Source organism: Haliotis rubra, unplaced genomic scaffold (genome assembly GCF_003918875.1).
Source record: "Haliotis rubra isolate DU_JTF1 unplaced genomic scaffold, ASM391887v1 Scf1059, whole genome shotgun sequence".
In the NCBI taxonomy this organism is placed as follows: Eukaryota; Metazoa; Mollusca; class Gastropoda; order Lepetellida; family Haliotidae; genus Haliotis; species Haliotis rubra.
Genome location: NW_025764958.1, coordinates 133,530 through 158,485, shown reverse-complemented (window position 1 = coordinate 158,485; position 24,956 = coordinate 133,530). Strand labels below are relative to the sequence as shown.

The 24,956-nt window shown below is 39.2% G+C and overlaps 1 protein-coding gene across 1 annotated transcript; it reads left to right on the top strand.

Annotated features, from left to right (window-relative positions):
* Positions 1–3,981: 3,981 nt before the first annotated feature.
* On the top strand, positions 3,982–24,041 carry LOC124277243 (glutamate receptor ionotropic, kainate glr-3-like). Its single transcript, XM_046712897.1, has 9 exons — positions 3,982–4,110; positions 4,896–4,985; positions 6,834–7,019; positions 8,834–8,934; positions 9,613–9,700; positions 10,223–10,538; positions 11,685–11,902; positions 13,019–13,287; positions 23,915–24,041. Exons 1-9 carry the CDS (start codon positions 3,982–3,984, stop codon positions 24,039–24,041), a joined length of 1,524 nt encoding a protein of 507 aa, XP_046568853.1.
* Positions 24,042–24,956: the final 915 nt, after the last annotated feature.

The window sequence follows — 24,956 nt, the reverse complement described above, 5'->3', positions numbered from 1 at the left end:
TCGCAGAGAGTTCTCGGAGAGGTGACCGTGTTTTGGCAGCTTGGCTCCTGAGATTTTCTAGGACTTACGTCCAGCCACACAACGAAGCGCGTGTAATACATGTGGTCTCACAAGTGAGTTTGTTCAAAAGCATCCTCTGTTCACCCAGCCGAAAAATGGGTACCCGGTAGGATAAATCGTGTGACCATTAACCTTCTCACAACGACGATGCGTAGACAACACTAAGCGATTGAATAAGGCTTGAATGTTGTTCCATGTAGTATTGAACCAACGCATGTCCCAATTCAGCTGACGTCGATGGCTTATTCCGAGGCTTGAGGTGGTTAAAGCGTTGGCCCGGGTTCGAATCCCCACATGGGAAAAATTTGTGAAGCCCATTTCTGGTGTACCCCGCCGTGATAGTGTTTGAATATTACTAAAAGCGGCGTAAAACTAAACTCACTCATTCAGACCTCCCTTCTAAGTAAGAGTTGTCTGACTTTCTTTGAAATTGACTGACTTAGTAAGTCGCATGGTGTCGATGAATATCTAAGCTTCAACATTGATTTGTATGTGTGATCTTCCCAACCTGATGACATGAGTGTATGTGATACAATGCGATGATTAACGTCAGCAGTGTTCACTTCATGGTATACTAAAGGACACACGAATCACGCAAAGAACGTCAACTTGCTGATTGGCTTAGCGCTCTTTCTACGTGTAAGATAACCGGTGATGACACTCTGAACTATAGAGTACGCTTCCATTAGCTGCACATCGATTTACATGAAAACCAATGGCTATCTGTATAAGCGTGTACGTGTGTGGAACTGGCAGGGTCTCTACTTCCTTGCTTGAATAGCGTATTTACTGACATTCTTTATAACCGGCTCTGATATTCCTATACAGGGTAAATAATAGCAACAGAAATGACAGCTGGAGTTGAATATTGATCACGCCACTCTTCACCTGGGATGTTGATTAGGCATGTGCACTAAATCATATGCTACAGTCATCATCAGACTTCTTCCAGACACACACAGCCTGTGAAACGGACGTATGATGTATGGAATTTGTACCTTGCAGTTGTTCATCTTTATAGTGTACACATCCTCGCATGTTTGGACACTGTCTCTGGGTGAGTACTGTTGTTATATTGTATAATCATATATATCCCTATGATATTATATTGTATAAGTAAATATATTCACACATATTGTGTATTTGCAATTATTGCAATTGACAGTTAAATCTGAAAGCACTGTTCTCAAATGCCATCATGATTATTAGATACTATTGGCTATCAAGAATGTTAAGGTTAGAGGCAAACCCCTGAATCCCCATGTCACATATGATACACTTCGGGCAGAGTACAAATGTAGTACAAATATAGCTCGTAATAATTTTAAAGCAACACATACTCTACCCGTCCTTTCATATTCTTTTCGTGTTCTTGATTGGACGGAACAGAAAATTCAGCATAATGTCACCCTTACATGAAGAACAATGCAAGGCAATAGATCTGACCACCCTTGTTCTTCCCTTAACCTATCTGTCTATTTGTCGATCTATCTATCCAGCATTAGTACAAACAGTATAATTCATGATCGCCACAACCCTCTTTGCTGCATAGATTTTAATATGCAAATACCATGCTTCTGCTATTGATGGATATTGGGGGTTAATTCTAATTGCACAAAGTTACAATGTTGGGAAATGTGAAGAAAGGATAACAGGTACAACATTATGAAAACTTTAAAAAAAACTTCAAACGATTTAACGAGTAAACGGTCAAAGACTACCGGTTTCAATCATGTAATCAGATGTTTTTCTCACCAGATATCTTGCTGAACACCAAGGCTTATGAGAAATGCCCACATCCTGTTGTGTGCCATAGAAATGACTCAGTCAATAATGAGTTAATGGTGACCATTTGGCTGGTCTCTGCTGAGGAGCAATTTGCTGCGTGGAGGACAGGTAATATTTCTTCCATACACTGGCAGATGTAATATATATTTTACAGATCAATACTTAGATTCTGATAAATATCAGCAAATGGACTTTCAGTATACTATGTTAACGGGCTTACATACCGCGCTGCTGTACGGCGTAAGGCAAAAACAAACATTTATTTTCTTCCTGCAAATTGTGCGCGTGTCGGGTTCACGCTCTGATCAAACACCAAAGTCTAAAAAATGTAGGTTGTCAAAAAACTCTATTTTACTGGATTCTATAAACTACATAACACTATTAATCAATGAAATAAACAGTTATTTCATCGCGACTGCAGACCCCTGTCAGAGAGAAGAACCATTCGTTTTACCAAAAAAGCAGGACACGCTAATGCTATTCGTGAACACCTTGTGCTTATACCTTCATTTTGTGGTCTGTTCACGTCATTTTGATCAGGGTTTTTTCCACTTTTTTGTCCAATGAATATATTTCTACAGAAAATCGAAACTGGAAGCGAAAAACGAAAATCGAAGCGTTGACACTTTATATCTATCAGTGACAGGTGTCATTTTCTCCTTTTAGGTTAGAACTCATAATGACAGGTCTATTTTTCACATGCTTATAATACAGCCGGAAATTGTCAATTATTTGTGATTACAATAATGTACGATTCAAGCAAGTTTAGAAATGCTTCTGAAAAGTATATACTGGTTATGTTTGTACATTCTTTCTTGTGTCAAACTTCCAGCAATGCTGTTTCAACTTTCAGTGAGATCGGTACATGGAGATATGGGGATCCTGGCATCGCCCTCTTCCTGTCAGCGTCACTTCAGTCACTCCTCCTGCAGGGACGATCTCAACGTTAGCCTCTGTTCTGTGATCTGCCCCATGTTCCTCTCAGACCATGCAATATACATGAAGTCAGTTTTCAACGTCACGAGCACAAAGCAATCCTTCTTTGATGCCCTCATCAGACCCGATTCCATGGAAGACGTCATGAGAGGCATCACCTCAATGCTCAACCATGTAAAGTGGAAGACGTTCGTTGTTTTTACTTCATCTTATCAAGGTAGGCAATAGCGCACTCCATGGTATACAAAACCCTGATGACAGCAATTAAAAAGCATGGTCTGATAAATAATAGTCTCATGACTTCCACATATGCAACTCATTTTACAACAGTCAGTTATCAATATGCATACACTATACACTTTGGAATACCACAACACATAGAGATGAGTTACCACTATGAAGGATGTACTATGGAGGCAGATACTGACACCACTGTCAATCATGAACATGAACACAATTTCGGAGACAACATACAACTTAGTATGCAAGTTCACAGCTGTGTAAAGTGAAGGACGAATTGCTTGTAAATAATAATGTAATGAATATAATTATCAAGAAACTCATTTGGACTATGGAGGTAGATTACTGATATAGTAAACAATTTCTGACACCACGGTAAATCATGAACGTGAGTACAATTTCTGAGATAATAGTCAATTAGAAATGTATGCAAGTTCATATATCATGATATAACGAATTGTAACTGTGTTATGTGAATGACGGATTGCTTGTAAAAAATAATGTCATGAATGTGTACGTTTAAACAAAACTCATTTGGACTTTGTACCTAAACTGTGTATGAAGGCAGACTTGGTCTCGGCACTGTATAGCTGGAATACTGCCGATGTGAACTCAACTCAACTGTATAACGAATGAGAACCGTCAAAGTTAAGACGACAGTTATTGATATATTTGGATGCTTTAGTACGACATTCACTCTATGCAATCGTCTTCAGTGACACACCCTCTTTTTGTCAGAAGCTCTACATTAATAAATGTACAATGAAAACTCCAAAATCGAAATGACATCTCTTGAAAACCCGGCCATATTTATAACTAATCGAACATACCACCAGAAAATTAGTGAGATCTCAGCGTATAAAGTTATATCTCATAAAATACTTTGGAATGACGGTATTTACAGTTTTCACTGCACTATCTGGAGGCAGACTGGTTTCGATCAAGTTACTGCTGTATATGATAGATGATCCCACCAATCCACTTGAAAGTATTGACCTGGCCAGTATCTACCAGCTTCTTCCGGAGGAGGATCTCAACTTTCTTGTGATGATTCCCTCCCACTGTATAGAGAAACTCATCAATCAGGTAGTGCTTCCGATTTCAGCAACGTTGCTTTTTGCTTGATAGACGTAGTTTCCACTTCATCTGTGTATAATAACAATACGTATAACACTACGACATGTTTTCTATGATCGTAACATCGACAGTTTGCCGAAGATGTACTTAGTGCAAGCTGTTTCCCAACAATATGTCACTTGCAGTTTGGCAAAACATTAACATAATGCGTACCGAACAAATGCACAAAATACCTTGTCGGGGTCAACAGTCTATAATGCCAATGACTGAAGCTAAGAGTCTGCTGTGTGGAATCTAAATTTCTATGTAATGGCATAATATGTTTGTTAAAATGATAAAAGACAATGGAAATAGGCATATAAAGAAGATTAGTGAAGTGTGGGATGTACGACGTGCATGTATTTTATTGTCAGGCTCGCTGGCTTGAATCAAACATGTCAGTGACGAGTTCAACTGCGGTCTCTCAATGGCTAATGGTACCTTCAACCGGAAGTGTCATGGGCATTGCACGCAGTCGTGAGGCATTCAAAACTGATGGTGTTGTGTTTCTGGAGTTCATGCCGTGTTCGAGGTATTTTTCACCACTGGTAAGCACATGTTGGTCTTGTGTTTATCTTATACAGGAAAAGACTAAACATTAGGGCTGGAAGTCTCTGTAAATCTGCAAAGAATTGAAACAGCCTTTAGGAAATTATAAAATTACCCCGTGCTAAAAGAATAAGGATGTGTCTGTGGATCATTACGTTATCTGTAGTTGTATTGATGATGCATTTGGAATGATGTCGTGTTTACAGAACCTGGAGGTTATCATGAAGACGCTATCAAACTTATCAAGGAATAATATGACAGAGCAGGCGGTTGACAGTCCGGGATGGATACAGAAGGTATCTGTTTTCAATATCTAAAGCCAAAACATAACTGTTGATGGGGTTCAAGTAGTCTCGTTGTGTGACATTGTTCAGAATGATTAAATCTCATTTCTTGCTGACTCTCAATTAAATGCTCTACTACAAATTACCTGAGATTTGTAAAATCATATATCTGCCCGTCGGTTACTAATACCGTTGTGTTGCCTAACATTGGTGTAAAAACCATTTGTTTGATAATGTGACTACATTGTAGAACTCCATTCGTTAAGAGAAATAAATTTTTAACCATGCTTCTCAGGAGGTAATTTTATCATAACTGCCTTGGAAGATTTTATCATGTTTGATTTTAAATGAAATTTCTTTAGTTTATGATATCCTGTGTATAAATGAACCATTAGCAAACGAAGAAGAAATAGAATGCTATGATATGCTTTTATCGGTCATTCTCAACGAAACAGCGCAATTCAGAAGGGATAGTGTAGAAAAATAAAATCACATCAGTCCAAGAAAAAGTATATATTTTCCAAAACTACAACATGTGAATGAACAGTTTATCAGCACTCAGCACTCTTTTTCAGCAACCAGTGAACAGTATTAAACTTGCACCACTGGTTTGAAGTAAGGTACCCATAAACACCCAAGTAATTTACGTTTATTGGTAACTGGGGCGGTGATGTAGCCTAATGGTTATTGTATTTTTAGAACTTCGCCGAAGACCCGGGTTCGATTCCCCACATGACCCATTTGTGGTGTCCCCCGCCGTGATATTTCGATATCAAAGATTAAAATCAGAAACTTGACAAAATATGGTTACGAGCAAAATAGTGGCTTCAAATCAATCCTATCCTGTATATCCTACCCTTTTAGTAGTATAACCCTCTGTACATCCATTGCATAAACATACCACTTAATATCTTCCAACTCTGTACATCTCAACATTCTCAGAACTCTGTACATTCTATATATTTTGCTCGTAACCATATTCTGTCATTCACCTGATAAAGGGGTAAGAAGTAGCGCCAAAACGTCGTGTTGTAAATATTAAATAAGTTGTAAATTCATACCATACGTTGTTATGAAGGCATTTTTGACAAAATTACTAAGCCACAAATTACTCTTTACACACTGTTGCAGGGATGACATAATCAAATTTAACAACCATTAATTTTTTTCCATTGCATAAAAAGATCTACTTTGTTTGCCCCTCAACTTATAGGAACAAATTTTGAATAGGGAGTAAAGCCCCGTCGGTAGGCTATTACTGTTCTTACTATGTAGCCAACAATTGAACAACAATACTACGTAGTAAACCCGCATTGGTCAGCTAATGAAATTATACTGTCTGTCTTCCGTGTCAGAAGGCTTCACTGGTTTGCCAATACACTGGCCATATCTATGTATTCATGTGTTAATGTGGAGCACAGTGGTCTAGTGGTTAGCATGCTGGCCTCTCACGCCAAAGGCCCGGGTTGGAATCCCGGTGGAGACACCAACATTTGTGACCTGGGTCTCATACTGTGTTGTGTCCCTGGGCAAGGCACTTCGTCTACATTGCACTCAGTCCACCCAGCTGTTTAAAATGGGTATCTGAAAAGCGGATGTACGGACCTATACGGGAGCGCTTAGCGCTTAGTAGCAGCTTTGAAAGTACAATTCCTTCAGGGTAATAATGTAACGCCAGAGAACAGCATCGCGTTGGAGTCTAGGCGCAAAAATTAGCATTATGATTCAGCGCCTTGAGCAAGCACTAGTTGCCTGGATATGTGCGCTATATAAATATCATATAATAATAATAATATCTGAAAACGGTCTACAAATCCCACTCGTGGATTCCACACCAATGGACGCCATTTACTTTTGCAGATTGCATCCATAAACGAATCTTCCATTCAAGCCAAACTTCAAGTTCTCAGACCAAGCCACGCTGGAAAAGATGTTGAAACCATTGGCAATATTGGGAGAGATGGTGCTCTGGAAGTCAAGCAGCAGCTCTATCACGGCAGCGAATATGGATTTCAGAACAGAACGTTTATTGTCGGGACTCTGGAGGTCTTTAAACTGCACTTCATAATTTTTAACTTTGTCCTTATTTATAAGTATTGAGAAGGCTATTGATTTTCCGTGCTTCGCCTTACATACACTTACATTCTGTTCGATAGTACCTAATGCATTGATATATTCATATATGCGTCAGGACTGGATGCATTGAATCTATGTCTCTTTTACGCTTTTCAGCGACAAATATCTAAGACTGAATTAGTTTGCTTTAAACCAGGCCTTAAGGCCAGGCATAAACTGAAGAATGGTGATTGATGAATAAGCTCGAGACGTATATGAAGTACATTGCTTTTTCAAAATAATTGGGAACAGTATAAAAAATAAACAGTAGTGTGCAAGTTACTATGATGGATGGGTGGATGGATGGGTGGATGGTAATTTATATAATTTATAGTTATTTATAATTCAATGTATTTCATAATTGTTTAAAGGACACATATGTAAAGCATATTATATGAAAAATTCATAGCTTTCTTGATGGGTTCTAGTTGATTCTAAATGATTCAAAAACTTTAATTCCCAAGCAGAGATAATTTAGGAATTTGTTCTAAAGACATCATGATCATGTGATACACTACCGTATGTCAATGTAGGTATCTATGTCAATTTCTCTCATTTCATAGGAAACAGAGCTTTACAATCGGTTTGTTTTAATCTGGCTAACGAGCGACACGTGGAAATGTATCCCGAGCAGAGTGCCATGATGTTTGGCTTGTCGGACACCATTGCTCATTGTTATTATTGTTTCTGATCAACGCTGTACGTGTTGGTAATAGAATATCCAGACCCACTATTCTTAGTATCATTTCAAAAACGGACAATAGAATGTCTCATGTAAAGAATATGTTCTTAAACAAATATGTCTATCATAATGATCACTTTTTAACCAGTGTTTACCGCGAAAAACGTGGACAATTTTAAATGTTCGAAAGCTGTTTACGTGTTAACAATGGAAAAACAAAGGGATCACGGACCCACATTTTTATGTTTCATTTTATAAATCACCACTCGAAAAATAATTACTGATGATAACTAGATATATATAACAGTAGCAAATGAAGAATGAAATATTACTAATACGCCCTCTTGTCGCTCCTGTATAGGTGCGGCAAGTATGTAGCAAATTTCACATAGCGAAACGATCAAATCTGTTGTGCTTGTCGAGAACCAGGGGAGTTAACTTTAAAATGGTTGCAAAATGGTCTCAAAAGCATTTCCGATTTTACGAGCGCCTCATCCACTCTCTGATAACCACAAGAAACTGACACCCTTCCGTTCAAGAGAACAAAGTTTCAGTGCAGTCAACCATGAAAGTATTTCCATAATACTTTCTGTTAAGTATACTAGTAATATAAGAACAAACAGCAAATGTAAATCCCATTTTATTGATCCAATCTGTAGAAATCTTGTCTTTTCCATTGAAATGCTTGATGAACGTCAACGAACACTGAACAGTGAACACTTGAATCATATAATTAGTGGTTCTCAATTACACCTCAAAACGCTGTCAAGACAAATCAATTCCAAATTTAGGATACATTTACAGTCAAATTCAGTACATGCGTCACCGTATTGTAGGATGTCTTATTCAAACACTTGACGGTCTGGGATGTTTTGAAATGTTTTGATATTTGAAATGAAAATTCTACTTAACTGTTTTGTTAATAACAAAATATATATATATTATTCATTAAAAGTATGGTCGGGAACGTGTTTCGGAGAGGAAATGGTAAATTGTTTATGTTCATCAGGAAACCATGAAATAACCGAATGTCTTTCATAACAGCTTTTTTGTATTGTCATAGTGGGCGCCGTATGTGATCAGGAAAGTGGAGAATGGTTCCGTCAGGTTCGACGGTCTTTGCATCCAGTTGTTGCAGGAACTGGCGAAACAACTCAATTTCAGGTTTCAGTGTGCAATATCTTTGTGTGTGTTTGTTTTGTGTCCGTGTTGTAAAAACGAGTGCTCAAACAATTATACAGAGAGTTTGAACAAAACTTGAAAAGAAAAGAAAAGCAATTCTACAGCAAATGTACACAAGTTTAATTTCATACAAAGTCGAAAGTACAGTTTGACACTGAAAGACACGTAGTAGTCTGAACTTTCACACAAATCAATAAAGCCTTTTTTTCTGCAAAATGTCATTAAATGTTGAATCAATAATGAGTGTGATCACCCCTGGCTTCATTACACGCCAAAACGAAGACGAAGAATGACGTTAGGCGTGATCATTTTGCCATTACTTTGGGAGACATTGTTCCACTTGTTGAGCGGTAGCGCTGGTATTCTTCTGATTTTTCGATCAAGGTGGTCCCATTTCGCCGTTTGTTCACGGAAAGGATGGGTCTGTATGTGTGTGGCATGGCTAAGTATGGTTTTATTACTTCATTTTAAAGTTTTGTGAATTGTTATGTAATCCTGCGGAGAATAGTTTCTTTTTAGCACTAGTTTACGTGTGTGCTATAACGGCGTGTGGTATGTTTTAATTACTTCCATTACAATAACTCTACCACTTCATTACAAAACAAATGTTCATTTTTACTTTCTAAATTGTTGTGACTCAACAATCCTAGTGTTTGTTAGCTACACCTTGGTGGAGCCCGAAGACAGAGAGTGGAGTCGGATACTGAACGGCAGTTGGACGGGGCTGGCGGAGTTAATTGTCAATGGGGTATGTTACAGTAAGAATATGCAGTTACAATAAGGGTCTGTCCAGTGTGCTGACATGAATAATTTACACACCATTCCTCCATTGTGGTAGAGAACACGGGCGCCGATAGATAAGATAGTGAGGTCCAACATGATCAGTCAGTGTTCTTAGTCTCATCACCGAGTGTAAGGACAAGCAGAGGAATCTCTGCACTCAACAGTAGTAATCCAAAACATTTAATAGTTTGAACATGTCAATAAATCTACTATGGTCTCGTTGGATTTTGTGTCCGGTGGTCCATTTATAAACGTTTCACGGCTATTAAGTCCTTTGCTCAAAATCGGTTGTTTTGGATTGATATTCGACACTGGTTATTTTCGTGCATTGTTTAGTACATATTTAAAATTGTTAGTGTTCCAAAGGTTACACACAGCTAACATTAAGTCAAACAACTTAAAAACTGAAAACTGAACGACTTGCAAGAACTTCTAACGTGACCGAACATAGTCCCCCTTTAAAAGGTTGCTATGTCTGTACTTCCAGGAAGTTGACATGGTTGTGGCATCAATGACTATGACTCAGAGCAGAGCGACAGTCATGGATTTCACAGCGCCATACGTCTACGTCCACTCAGCGCTTATTCTCAACAAACAAGATCCCAACACCAACAAATGGTTGACCCTTCTCTCCCTGTTCCGGTATGAGGTTCTTGTTTGTATCATCGCCTCACTTATCTTCTCCACTGCCTTCGTCTTTGTCATGGAAGAAGTGACACCAGCCCGTTCGGACAGACCAACAGATATGCAGACCCGATATGAAGATATACTCTGCAATCATTTTGGAGCTCTTGTGGCAAACGGTAAATCAGTATTGTTCAATGACCTTCTAAGATGACATGAAATGTGCATAAATACATGTTCTGGCATCGTATCGCACAGTGACAATCACATGAATGTCTGGTCCAAACTCGATTATTTACAAACAACATGATACACCGTAATACTACTGAAAGAAATACATACTCATAATATAGTGGTGATTGCACAATCGCTTTCAACAGAGATTTCATATGGATGTGGAAAGGGGTTTGTCTCTTCTATTTAACTTGTTATATTAACTCTGTTTTACAATATACTTTTATGTATGCAGTGACATTTAGTTTTTGACAGGGCATCAGCTTTAATTACCTATTACATAGTCACCAATCGTTGCTTTTTGTTATGACTGTGGAATGATTTTCTTCTATCGATCACACGTAAACTCCGGAATCCCATATAAAAGACAAACGTTTGGCAGAATACAAGTATAAACATAATAATAATTTTGGAGATCAGAGCTGCACGCCCTCAATAAAGACAAACATCCTATTATGCCTTCGACATTTTTGTGGTTTTGACTCAAAATCCAGGTCCATCCATGATCCGACGCAGTATATGTAAAGATTGTCATGATAATTTCAAAATTCTATGGAATAGGTCTTTATACAGCCTTATAAGTATCGACACCAACAATCCTTACCGTGTTGTTTATGTTAAATCCAATGTAATCTTTTGTGATTTACTTCTTAGTCCCTTTTGAAACTTATGTGAATCGTAAGAATCAGCAAAGAAGTGGCGAATATGCGGACCCCGCATACGAAATGCCGTACTAGCATCCAGAGATCCAAGATGTGAACTTAGGGCCTCGGCTCTTGGTACAGCCCAATCTCCTGACTGATATACGGATCCTGCCTTGCTGCAAGAAACACAGTCCCTCTGACGCCCTGGTAAATGCAGACGCCTGTAGTATGGGCGAGTTTTTACGTTCTTCCAGGCGTCCTTTAGTGTTTGACGACGCAATGTCAAGTTCCGTTCACTATCTGGACTGCGTGTAATGTTGGCAAGGCTCCTGATCTTGTTGTGAGACTTATCAGCCCGATTATGCCAGGGAACATCTGAAGCCTCTGACATACCAGCGTCTAAAACATGTGCATTGATTGTACAGTACACCTTTCCCTATTATCTAGGAGGAGCATGTATTCCGACCACTGGGTCCGGACGTACAGTACTCGGCTGCTGGTGGCTTTTCGCAGTGATACTGGCTTCCACCTACAGAGGAAATCTCATTGCGTTCCTTGCCGACAGACGAGAGAAACCGCCATTCTCCAACCTGGCTGAGATGGTGCAGCAGGACACGTACAAGTGGGGATTTGTAGGAGGGTCAGCACTGGTTACTCTGTTTCAGGTCAGTATGAGTGCGATATATTCTTCTCTTCAAAAGACTCACATGCATCGTTCCCTACATCTCAAAGGTTAATAGTCCACGTGGCAAAGATGGATTTTTAACAATACCTTGAAACATATCATAACAAAATTTTCTTGAGTTCTATCGACATGGATCAGACATCCATAAAATAAAGAAAATTCCGGCATTGTTCATGCAAGCTGAGCTTGGGGTGAATTTTTCCAAAAAATAAACAAAAAGCCATTGCGTTTATTCGTTGCGTAACTTCATGCCAATTATCTGTTGAATTTGACAGCTTGTTTTACAATACCTTGGATCATTTGCAAGCATAATCAGTAAATGATTGGAACATCATAACTTATTCCGTTAAGATAACATAGCTCAACTAGATTGGATGGATTTATCGTAGACCATGACACTGAAGCATGACTTTGCCCTTGTTCCATTGCTGCCTCTTGTGAATTGTGAATTAACAACAGCTTATCAAAACATGAGATGCTATTAAGACATCAACGTCTATATTTGAAGAACACTACATTTCAGAGTATATTCTGACTCCTTCATCAGGTAATGAACGATGAAGTAGTAAGAATATATTCCAAAACGTCGTGTTCCTCAAATATAGAAGTAGCTGACATCCATAAAGTCACGCCTTTAACATGTACAATGTTTGAAAATAACCTGGTATCATCAAACCAAACTTTCCACTCGCCCGTAGAGGTTATATCAACTCGATCACTGAAGCGGCCTGTAACTTGGGACAATATTTCAGTTATGCCAGCTCAAGAGTGAGTGGGGTAAAGTAACATCGAATTTACACAGCCGTGTCTCAGCAGATGAATTCATTAGGGTCTGAAAGGAACATTTTCAGTGACGAACCACAAGACACAATGAAAGGTAAGGTGAAACGTGAGCATGTAACGCAATGTTTACACAAAAAATCGCCTTCCCTTGGACACACGCTACCCAGGAACCTATCTGACTTGCAAAGTGTATTGCACGTGTGCGTTTTAGTGCTATCACCCCGAGGAGCTGACGTTAAGTACACCACATTCTTGAAACGTTGAGTCATGCCTTTGTTAAATGTTATAGACAACACCTATTGCATGTTTTCAGGAATCCAACATCTCCGTCTATCACAAGGTATGGCATGGAGTGGACGAGATAATGGCAAACGAACCTGATTGGTTGAGTCTGGATGGAGACGAGCACATGCGCCGAATTGTCGAGAGCCAGTATGTCTACATTGCAGAAGAGTCTACTCTGGAGATGTGGGACGACCCTCGGCGGTGTGATTTGCAGATGTTACACGACAACTTCTATTTTAGCAAATACGCAGTTGGCCTACCCAAACACAGTGCATACACACAACTCTTCTCCAAACAGTGAGTGAAGTATGTTCTGATACTCTGTGTATTTGTTCATTCATTTTTATGTGGCTAAAAGCTTATTTATTATGATCATAAAATCATATCCATTCCACGTTCAAGTCGGCTAAAGTTGCTGAACCTACCATGCTATGTTAACGATGACAACGTTGGTATCAAATGATACCATAATAAACGTACCGCATATAAATACTAGCGAGGATATCACTTCACTGTTTCGAAGATAAATTGGCCCCTTAAAACGTTCGATCATGCGTGTCGAGTAGACGAGTGCAACTTTCTTGCAGTGTAAATTTTCTGTCACCTTTTCCAGAATATTAAGAATATACGAAAGCGGCCTCTTGCATCTGTGGTGGAATCGATGGAAACCTAAGCATCAGTGTGCGCCTCCAAGCAGAAAAGCAAAGAGAGTCGACATGTTAACCTTGCAGAGCGCCTTCTATGGTGCAGGGGTGGGTGTGGCCATGGCACTCTTAGCCCTTGTTTGTGAAATAATTCGTAAACAGAGATGTAAAACAAAGACAACGACAGACCGAGAGTGTTGAAGAAGAGTCCATGAGATCTGATACTTCGTCACAGGAGCATCCTATCCGGACATCCCATTCTAGCATTACGACAATGTTGTATTGAGGCCTTATGGGGAGAAAAATAGATCAATTGTTGATCAAAGTACATAATATTGTCTTGCGTTTTAACATTTTTAATCCTCAAAGGGGGGTTGAAGTATCGTAAAATTATTGTCCTCCTCAGAGGGTACGTAAGTCCCAAAACTTTCAAAGTCGATTTCAACTTACCAGGAATTTTAAACGTAGTATTCCAGTTATTTTAATTTACTTACAATCGCCAACAACTGAAGGGATGGTGTAAATCCAACTAGGGTCCATGCAGGTAGCAAAGGTACTGTACCTCCCCATGGTCCTTAGTATGGTGATCAACCTTCAGTTGCTGGGGATCTATAGCCCGTTCTTATATTGTACTGTTGTCTCTCGTGATATATTTTTATGATAGCGTACTAGTTTTAAATTAAGAGCTGTGATATTCTAGTAGTTATACTGTCCTACGATGACAAGTTTTTATGTTATACATTTATTGATTTGAATATGGATATCATCTGTTCTCGTCACGATATGGCTGCAATATTGCCGATGTGACGTTAAATTTTAACTCAGTCACTCATTAAAATTTTGATTGGCTTGAGTATTTTAAACACTACAGCCACTGATAACCAAAGGGTTGGCGTAAATCCTGCTGGGAAATCATGTAGGAAGCAAAAACACCATAAGTCCCCTTGATCCCGAGTAAGGTGGTCAAACTTTGGTTGTTAGTGGTTTATAGCCTGGTTTTAATTGGGAAGAATGAATTATTGAATTTATTGTCTTCTTATTATAATTATGGTCATGTTGGTTTTATTTAATAACAGTGATATACCCAGCTATTGTACTGTCCTTTGTCGACAGATATTTTATAATGATTGCCTTGTTTTTATCGCTACAAGGCTGTGATATTGCCGAAGCGATGTAATATCGCTCACTCACTCACTCACTCACCTTATTTGGACGTATCATCTATTCCCCATGGGAATACTCATATAAATGTTTTCAATAGTTTCTTCTATTCGGTCGTTTTGTTTTGTATGTAGTGCCCATCAAGGTAATGTGAAATAATTATTGTGAACAACATGAGAACGATGGAATAATATGATCCTCCAGTTGTTTGTCTCTTCATTGAATAAAACTTATATCTGATTCAGTTATAAGTGTCGGTTTAATATGTTTTGTCTATGCTCTATTAGGGTGTGATTTGATATTTACTTCACTCTTAACAATGTTCCAGGAAAATGTCATAACAGGAGACGAGCACTTGGCTTCGGACATTTTACCAGTGTTGAGATTCCTGTCTGGGTATCTCAATAGCTAAACGAGCGAACGCACTAAACACGTAGCTAACCCTCAACGTGACACTTTCATATACACGTAGCTAACCCACAACGTGACACTTTCATGAAGAAGGTTTGATCTTAACAGAGCAAAAGGTATGATATGTTGTACTGTACCTCAAGTTTCCTTCTGGTACGGATCGGTGGGGTAGCGTAATGGTTAAAACATCATGCCGAACACCAGAGTTCAATTCTCTACTTGCACAATGTGTGAAGCCCATTTTTGGTGTCCCCAGCCGTGATATTACAGGAATGTTGCTAAAAGCGCCGTAAAACACACTCACTCACTTCTGGTTCAAAGAGCAGTTCAGTTTGAGAACACTTCGAGATATCATGAAAAATGAGACACCAGATGTCGCACATATCACATGTTATAGTGGTTGTACGAGTGGTGGCTGAAACGTTCTGCGCATAGATGAGATTGTGATGATGGTGCTAGTTGTAAATTAGTTTTCAACATAATACTCTCCACGATCCACAAGCTTCAACGGAAGTGATGTCATCAACATTTACAAACGTAGTTCTCGGGTTGGGGAATGGGTGGGGATCTACCGGTGCTAAGTTTGCTGAATCCTACATGTTACTAAACAAATCGAGATTTTCGTCATTTTAAAGAATCATTTTAAATTTTCTATGTACCATTTTAATGCAATCAAGGAGATGATGATAATGTGTGTGTTGAGGGTTGGGTGCCACGAATGTGTGAAACGCTCCTCCTGACATGTTCGTTTAGTATTAGTACCATGTACATCACATACGTACTATTGTACCATGTACGTTCTATTAAGCCTTTCAAATCTTCCCAATAACAAATCTCCAGGGCCAGATGGCATACCTTGTGAGTTTTTGAAGACTGCCAAACACATTATTGTTCCAAACTTGACAAATATCTTCACCAATATATTGCACAAAGGCATATTTCCAAAAAGTTGGGGTAACAGTTTTATTTGTCCTTTATTTCAAACTGGAAGCAACCAAGACACAAACAACTATAGAGGTATTTCCCTTATTGACACAGCATGTAAAATATTTACGTCTATTTTGAATAAAAGACTACAGAAATGGTGTGAATTTAAACAAATAATAAGTGAATCTCAATCCGGCTTCAGAGCCAACTACTCAACTACTGATCACATTTTTGCATTACAGGCAATTATTCAAAAATATGCATGTAAGAAAAAAGGAAGGTTTTATTGCCTTTTCATAGATTTTTCAAAGTCCTTCGATAAAATATGACATGGTGTACTTTTAAGATCTCTTCATGATGTTGGAGTATCTGGCAAGTATTACAACATTATTGTCTCGATGTATTCTCAACTTTCATCCTGTGTAAGAACAAACTATGGGCTGTCATCATGTTTCACCTGCAATGTGGGTACCCGTAAGGGGTGCATATTAAGTCCACAAATATTTATTATGTTTATGAATGAACTGTACAAGAAAATGTTAAATGATGGTGGTAAAGGTGTTTTTATTACACAAGCCATGGACAACCTATGTGCACTTATGTTTGCTGATGATATCTCAGCACTTGCTGACACGTGTCACCTTTTACAAAAGAAGATTAATGTCTTAGAAACATTTTGCAATGAAACTGAAATGCAAGTCAATCTTAAGAAGACTACAGTAATGGTATTTAGGAATGGTGGTCCTCTACGATCATATGAGAAATGGCTTTATAAGGGCCAACAGATATCTGGGTATTGTCTTCACACCCAAGATTGTGTGGAGAAAATCACAACTATGTTTATCATCTCCGGCTAACGAAGCAATTTTATCATTATTCAGTTTTCAAAGTAAAATTGGTAACATAGATGGCTGTGATTTATTTAGAATATTTGACTCAATTATTGCACCTATACTCTGCTATGGCGCAGAAATTTGGGGCACTGATTGTAAAGTTATTGAGGCCGTACAACTTAAGTTCTATAACAGTATTTAAGAGTAAACATATCTACGTTTAATGGTATGGTGTTAGGCGAGTGTGGCAGACTCCCTCTCCAATATCTTTATCTCTTGCGTGTTATTAAATACTGGTGTCGTCTCATACATTTACCTGAAAATAGGTTGCTTCGTCAATGTTACATTATGTTAAAATCTTTAGATGAAGCTGGATGCACCACATGGGTTTCAAAGGTTAAACAAATATTACTCAGGTATGGCTTTGGTTATGCTTGGTTTTATCAAGATATTGGAAATGTTGGTATGTTCATTTATCTTTTTAAACAAAGACTAAAGGATAATCTACAACAGTCATGGTATTCATCAATACAGGGTTCTTCAAAATGCTTCTATTATAAGCAATATAAGTCTTTGTTGAATGTTGAAAACTATTTGTGTTCTGACATCCCAGTGTATCCAAGGATGTCTTTATCAAGATTTAGATGTAGCAACTTTAAAATAGCAGTAGAAACTGGAATATATGGCAATATTGAACTAAGAGAGAGACTTTGTATGTACTGCAAATCAAAAGGTCTGGATTATATTGAAAATGAATGGCATGTCATATTTGTGTGTGGTTGTTATAAAGATTTAAGAGTCAAATACATTGTTAAATATATACAAGAACCCTACACTGTACACACTATGATGAATCTGTTTCAAAATGAAAGTTGTGATGTTAGGTACAACATCGGCTTGTTTTTGTACCATGTTAACAATATTGTAAATTCTAGAAACAAATGAGTGCTTCTTAAAACATGCGCACGTGAAAGATAAAAACATCAACTATTATCTGTATGTATTATGGGCCAGTGGCCTCCTTACTGAATAAACTGTCTGTCTGTCTGTCCATGTACATCATTAGCATCATGTGTGAGGCCAGTTCCTGATGCTTCCCATCATAGGAAAATAATACGGATATTCCACCTGAAACGTCAGTGCAACAGAATACCGAATCTTGATATTTCCATCGATATGCTTAAAGAAAAGACAGCGGCTTTTCATCCGTGATTTTTCCCGTCGTTAAATTACATACATATTGTACAATAAATGATATGCGTTAATGCACTGGAAGACTTTCCGTACATACAAGCAATGGACATGAGTCATTTTTCAAGAATCGTTTCCTCCTTTCCGTAGTTATAAACGAGTGCCCATAGTACGACTCCGGCGATATCATTTGTTTATGAAGATAACTATGAAGACACACGATGTTGCACACATATTATTATTATTATAGGAAATTTATATAGCGCACATATCCAGGCAACTGGTGCATGTTCAAGGCGCTGGTACTTTTTTTCCCTCCATCATTGGATGTCAATCTCAACGGCACATAGTATTTTCAATCTCAACTCCCTTGGGAGTATACCCCTATGGGAGGCGAGTTATTGTGGCTTTCTCATCCTAACGAGGTACCCATTCACAGCAGGGTGGACTGGGACACATAGTCACAGTACTTTGTCCAAGTTCACTGCACCCGCAAATGGGGGTTTGCACGTATTCATGTGGCCACCATCTGGTCATATACCAACGGATTCGTGGTTCTTTTAAGTGCATACACTAGGGGTTGTGTCAACGTTGAAAGAGTCTGCGCACAAAGTTGAGTCCAAGGTTTTTACACCCGGTCACAGGTGAGCTCGATCCCGACACCTCAACCTCGCTGCCTCACTAGCCTGGCGCCTTAGCCAGCTCACCCACCGCGCCCCTTATGTACCGTTGTTAAGGTTTCACAAGGGATGGCTGAATCTTGATCTTGATTGTATATTTATGTTAAATTGTATATCATTATATTCTCATGTACCACCGTGGGTGGGTTTTTAGAGAATAAAATGTTCTGTTCTGTTCTGTTCTGTTCTGAAAGGTTACGAGCCTGACATGGACTGCGTTGATGGAGTTGGTTGCTAAGTAGCATTCAGCATAATCCCCTCCAACGACACCACACACGGATCATGATCATTTGCAAACACAAATAGACAGTTCTCACTTCCGGTATATCAAAACAGGTGGGAATTTGACGGCGCCAAGGTTGGTGCAAGTTAATGTCACCATTATCAATGGACACATGTTCTTTTGCAGGAAAAGGAAAAGTAATGCATCTGTATGAGATTTAATTCCAAATAACTATTCCCAACAGAATGATAACAAAGCCATAGCACAATCTCCAGATCGAACTGTTTCCGAGATGCATACATGGGTGATCAATTTTCAACTCTAGTGTTTAAATTACGACGATATTACACTTTCCTAAAAACATAACCTAAATGTACTCAATTATATTCCATAGAAAAGTGTCACAAATATTAATTGTTTGTATCTGAATGACATAAGTTGTTTTTACTATTATCATCTTACTGAGATTTGCATGAGTTATTGAACGTCAGATGACCATAGGTTTTGTTAGTTCATTGGCCAAGGCGCTCTAGTGTACGTCGTGTCATTTAACATGAAGTGAGTGAGTGAGTTAGTATTTAGCGTCACATCGGCAATATTTCAGCCATATCGTGACGAGAACAAGTCAATACAAGAGAACAATATTAAAATCAATAAATTGAGAACATAAAATCATGTCATTGAGGGACAGTAAAAATACTAGAGCATCACAGATATAAATTTAAAACAAGTACGCTATCATAAAATCACTATGGAAATTACAAAATCAACAATTGAAAGTAGATCACCATACAAGGGTCCATGGGGACTTACAGTACCTTTGCTACCTGCATGGACCCTAAAAAGTTAAAACAATTAAGCCATAATTTAAAATCACTCAAATGCTACGTTTAAAAATTCTGGTAAGTTGAAAGGTACCTTGAAGGTTTTGGGACTGACGTCTCCTCGCAGGAGGACAATAATTTTATAGTACTGTAACCCCTTTTGAGGCTACAGACACTAAAGCAATGTTTATACGCAACATTTGCACATGTGTGTATTTCTTGCATATGTGTAAATTTGCTTACGTGAGTATATTTGGTCGTATAAACGCAATTACACTTATGCAAATTTTACTACCCCACGCAAAAATACTCCTGGCCTGGACCAGATGCAAATGTTTTACTACCGGTGAATAAATGCTTATTTTTTGCTACCCTAAGCAACTATGGTCGTATGAACGCATAGCAACTTTACGAGTATTGTGTTTAGCAACCCTGTTCAGTACGAATTCAAAATCTGATAGGCACTGTAATCAAATCATTACAGAAATGGACGTAATAAGCGGATCAAAAACATTTTTTGTGTACAATATCTTGACACTCAGCACAATTTCAAGACATCACGTGGACGTTTGCAGTCCATTCAGACCTTTGACTTCAGTATCTAGTGTGGCCACCACGAGCAGCAATAACTGCAGCACAGCGTCTATGCATGGAGTGCACCAATCGATTGATGAAGGCTATTGGCACCTGGAACCACACTCTGAGAAAGGCCTGGCGCAATAATTCGGCTGTGTTCGGCCTTGGTATGACATTATTCAGACTCCTCTGAATTTCATCCCAAAGATGTTCAACTGGGTTTAAATCAGGACTAAGGGCTGGCCACTGCATAAGGTTGACGCCGGTCTGCTGTAGGAAGTCCCGTGTAGCTCTGGCAGTATGGGCCCAGGCGTTATCATGCTGGAAAATGTTCCGGTGACGTACGAAATGTGGTATGACGTGGGGTCTGAGAGCTTGGTCGATGTAGCCCACCGCTGTGATGCCGCCTCCTCTCCCTGGAGGGGCGGTGGGGTAGCCTAGTGGGTAAAGCGTTGGCTCGTCACGCCGAAGACCCAGGTTTGATTCCCCACATGGGAACACTGTGTGAAGCCCATTTCTGGAATATTGCTAATAGCGGCGTAAAACCAAACTCACTCACTCACCTCTCCCTGGACCAAGGTTCTTGAACACCACAGAACCCACTCTCTGGTTCAGGCCTATTTCATCCCATACCATGGTGCTTGCACGACCCCATGAGTCTTTTTCCATAACACATTGGTCTGAGTAACGCTGGCCACGTCGTCGCCATATTCTTGTTCTGCCATCTGCAGATGACGTGGGGGGAGGATAGGTCCACGGTAAGGTCTACGGCAATGGAGGTTCCCGCTGTTAAGACGGCGTACTGTATCAGTACTGATTGGTCTTCCGTGTGTTCCCACTGTCTGGCGTGCTGTTTCGGATGCCTGCATGGTGGTCTTGTCTTGTGGTCACCCTTGGTCTGCCAGTACGGGGGCGATCATTTGTCGTGTTGGTGGCCCGGAAACGTTGCTGCAGCCTGTAGATGGTCCGAACGTTGACCTGGAAGTGATTGGCAACGGCTTGTGCAGTGTGGCCAGCTTCAAGTCTTCCTAGTGCCTGGTTCCTCTGAGCTGTAGTGAGTCGCGGCATCCTGCTGACGTTGTAATGTGAATGTTTCAACTAGGTTTGGGGGTGCATTTTATAGGGCTGGTCATTGTGAACAGCACGTGCAGCATGAGTTGCATGAAAAACATGGAGAACACCGTGCCATCTCCGAGGTCAGGTTGCGTTTTTGAGACCATTTCCTGGGTTCAATTCTGAGTTTGGAAAGGAATGTCTTTGCTCAGATAAAGTTGGAGATATTGTCAAAAATATACAATCAAAACATTAAATAAGTTTACAGTTATACGTTTATGCGAAGGAAAATTCCAAACTGACGTTCCTTTTGCTGCTTAGTATATTATGTGAGTAGATCAATTAACAGGGAATAAACTTTAACAGTCAAGGCTGACCTATGGGAGTTTGATCTTATTGTGCAAGAGATAAGCCATTTAGGCATATTTATGATTAATCCATTATCAATGTAGGTGAGCATTTGGTCCTTGTGGGGTATCTAACTATTGAGGTATCACCGGGAAATGCCAATACCTTCTTGATATCTCACATCCTACTCCATCCAATTCTAGGGCAGAAATGATCTATCATCAAGATTTACTACCACTTTGCTTAGAGAACTCAAAGTCCGTATGAACGCACAGCAAATTGCACGCCCCAGCAAATTGCACACCCTATGTAGATTTACTCATGTATGCCAATTTGCACGTGTATAATCTCAAATACCAATAATAAAACCTTAATCTAGTTACAAAACATATTTCATAATTTATGCAACAATTTCTTTTAAAACTTCAATAATTGAATGATAATTTACTTTATTAAAAAGATCTTTGGCCGTTTTAACACTGAAGTAGTTTTCCCCTGTAATGGAAAAATCAACAAAGTCAAGCAGGACATGCTTGACTGGGATTCTCTCATCACAAGGAATACAAAACGAATGATCCTCACCTTTAAGTAGACATTCTTGTGTACAGCAAGTGTGGTCAATGCGATAGTTTCGCATGATGACCTCTTCAAATTTGGATTGACAGCCCAAGTAGGTGTAACCGATAGTAGGCTTTATTTGATGTAATGTATTGATTCCTACTTGGGTGTCCCACTTTTTCTGCATCAGATCATGGATATAAGATCTAATGGTAGCTTTATAATCTGAGTATGGAATGAGTAGCAGTGTCACATTTGAGTTGAGTGCTGCCTTTGCAGCTAAATCAGCCATTGTGTTACCAGAAATACTAACATGGCTGGGTAACCAACAGAGGACGATGTCGCATTGGCCAGAAGCAAGATCATTATATAGTTCAATGATTTCAATTAAAAGTGGATGTTTACAAGATATGTCTAAATAGCCTGACATACACTATGACATTCATGTCAAGGTCAAAGTCAGTCTTGAAAATATGTGTGTCTTTGAACACCTAAAGAGCAAGATGTCAAGAGAGGTTGACTGGTCATGTTTTTGTTGACATTTAACTTAAACTTTCATTACTTTATAAGTTTGATTTGATAATTTGCGGCGGTGGATTATGTCACCTTAGTGACAATGTTTGTTACAGATAGAGACGTACAGGGATCAAAGAGATTAAGTGGTATGTTTATGCAATGGATTTTCAGACTGTTTATACAACTAAAAGGATAGGATATACTATACATGATAAGATTGATAGGAAGCCACATACGGAAACGATGATAGGAAAACACACATATGAAAACATTCATCTAAGGATGTACAGCAATTAAGGGGGACATGGGAAAACATGTACATTGAAAGCTTATTATTCTATGCACCAAGCATTTGGTAGGGACACGCCCTGATCCCTGTTAATTTCAGGTTTGTCGCGGTGGATCCAGATGGCCTCCATCAATTTTCTCTTCCGCCAATTGCTGATGTTGACGGCCAAAATGTCAGTGTCATCCCAATAGATGGTATGGCATGGATTTCTGAACACATGTTCTGATAAGGCTGATTTTCCGAGTTTTTCACCGATGCTTTGTGCTCTTTTATACAAGTACATACAGGCCTGCCTGTTTCACCTATGTAGGTGCTGTCACATGTACATTTCAATTTGTATACACACTCTCTTGGGTAAGGGGTAGTTTCGCTGCTTCCTTTACCACTGGCTGTCAGTAAAGATTTCGGCACCTAAGTGGAAGCGTCTGACTTTGTGTGCTGGCGATTAGGTGCCTGACTCTGAGGGTGCGGGTTCGAATCCCGGATGGGACTCAACCCAAAAAGTACTAGAATCTGTACTTTACTAAGTAAGTGTAATCCCAAATATAACATATGTTAGGGTCTTGAGGTGTTTCTTGTGTTTCCGCTCTAGTTTGACCGTAGGATCCCTGTCAAGGATCTTATAGGTGCTGCTGTCACTGAGGGCGTTGTTGACTAGGCTGATGAACCCTGGGGTGTCCATCACTACAGCTGCCTTCCCTTTGTCGGCTTCCGTGATGGTAATGACCGGGTCGTTGCAAAGTTCGGTGATGGCACGACATTCTTCCTTTCTGATCTTAGGTTGGCTCTGAAGGAGAGCAGAAATCTGGTGCCGTAGAAGCAACCTTACAAAGGAGGAACGTTCAATAGTATGCATATTTTTACCGCGACAAGAAATATTAAAATAATCAACAAAAAAGGATCAATAATATAAACCTTTGATAAACTGTTGATCTTGATACTAAATATAGTCACAGACAAAATACTGCATTATGGAAAACACTGATCCTGATTGTAATGAACAGACAGGCTAGAACCCACGCGGACTTTGTCTGTCATTTAAAACGTTGGCTATAAATTGACGCAAACTGCCTCGCAATCCGAAGCCATGTAAATCTTTTAAAATAACCATATTTCCACGTAGTGTCATGTCTTTCTTCAAGATCAGAAAAGATAGACACAGCGATCGTGTAGTCATTAAATGATCGAAGGTATCATTTAACATGAAACGTCAAACTATTTAATATTGTGTGCATCCGTCTCAAAACATTATCGGCTTCCACGAGGCATACTCATTATTCAACATCCAATGTCAGTTTCCTGTGGGAAGAATAATTATGATAATGTATTTCCACGACGACAATGAATCGCCAACATGGAGTGATGACATGATGTTATGTGATGTGATGTGATGTGATGTTCGTTAAGGAGGGATCCGTCATAAACACATGCAAAGGCTAGTCAGCTGAATAAATCCAGGAACTACGGCACAAATAAATTTTTGTCCAAAATGCGTCCTATTATCAAATCTACTCCAAATTTTCCATAAACTCTTTTGAATTCTTTACAGCGGCCTGGCATATACCTATCTTGATTGAACAACCTCTTAGTGAGAGTTGTGGGACTCTCTTTGAAATTGATGACTTATTAAGCCGTATGGTGTCGATGATTATGTGCGCGTCAACGTGTTTATTTGTCTGTGTGATCTTCCCAGCCTGATGACACGAGAATACATGATACAATGAAATGATCA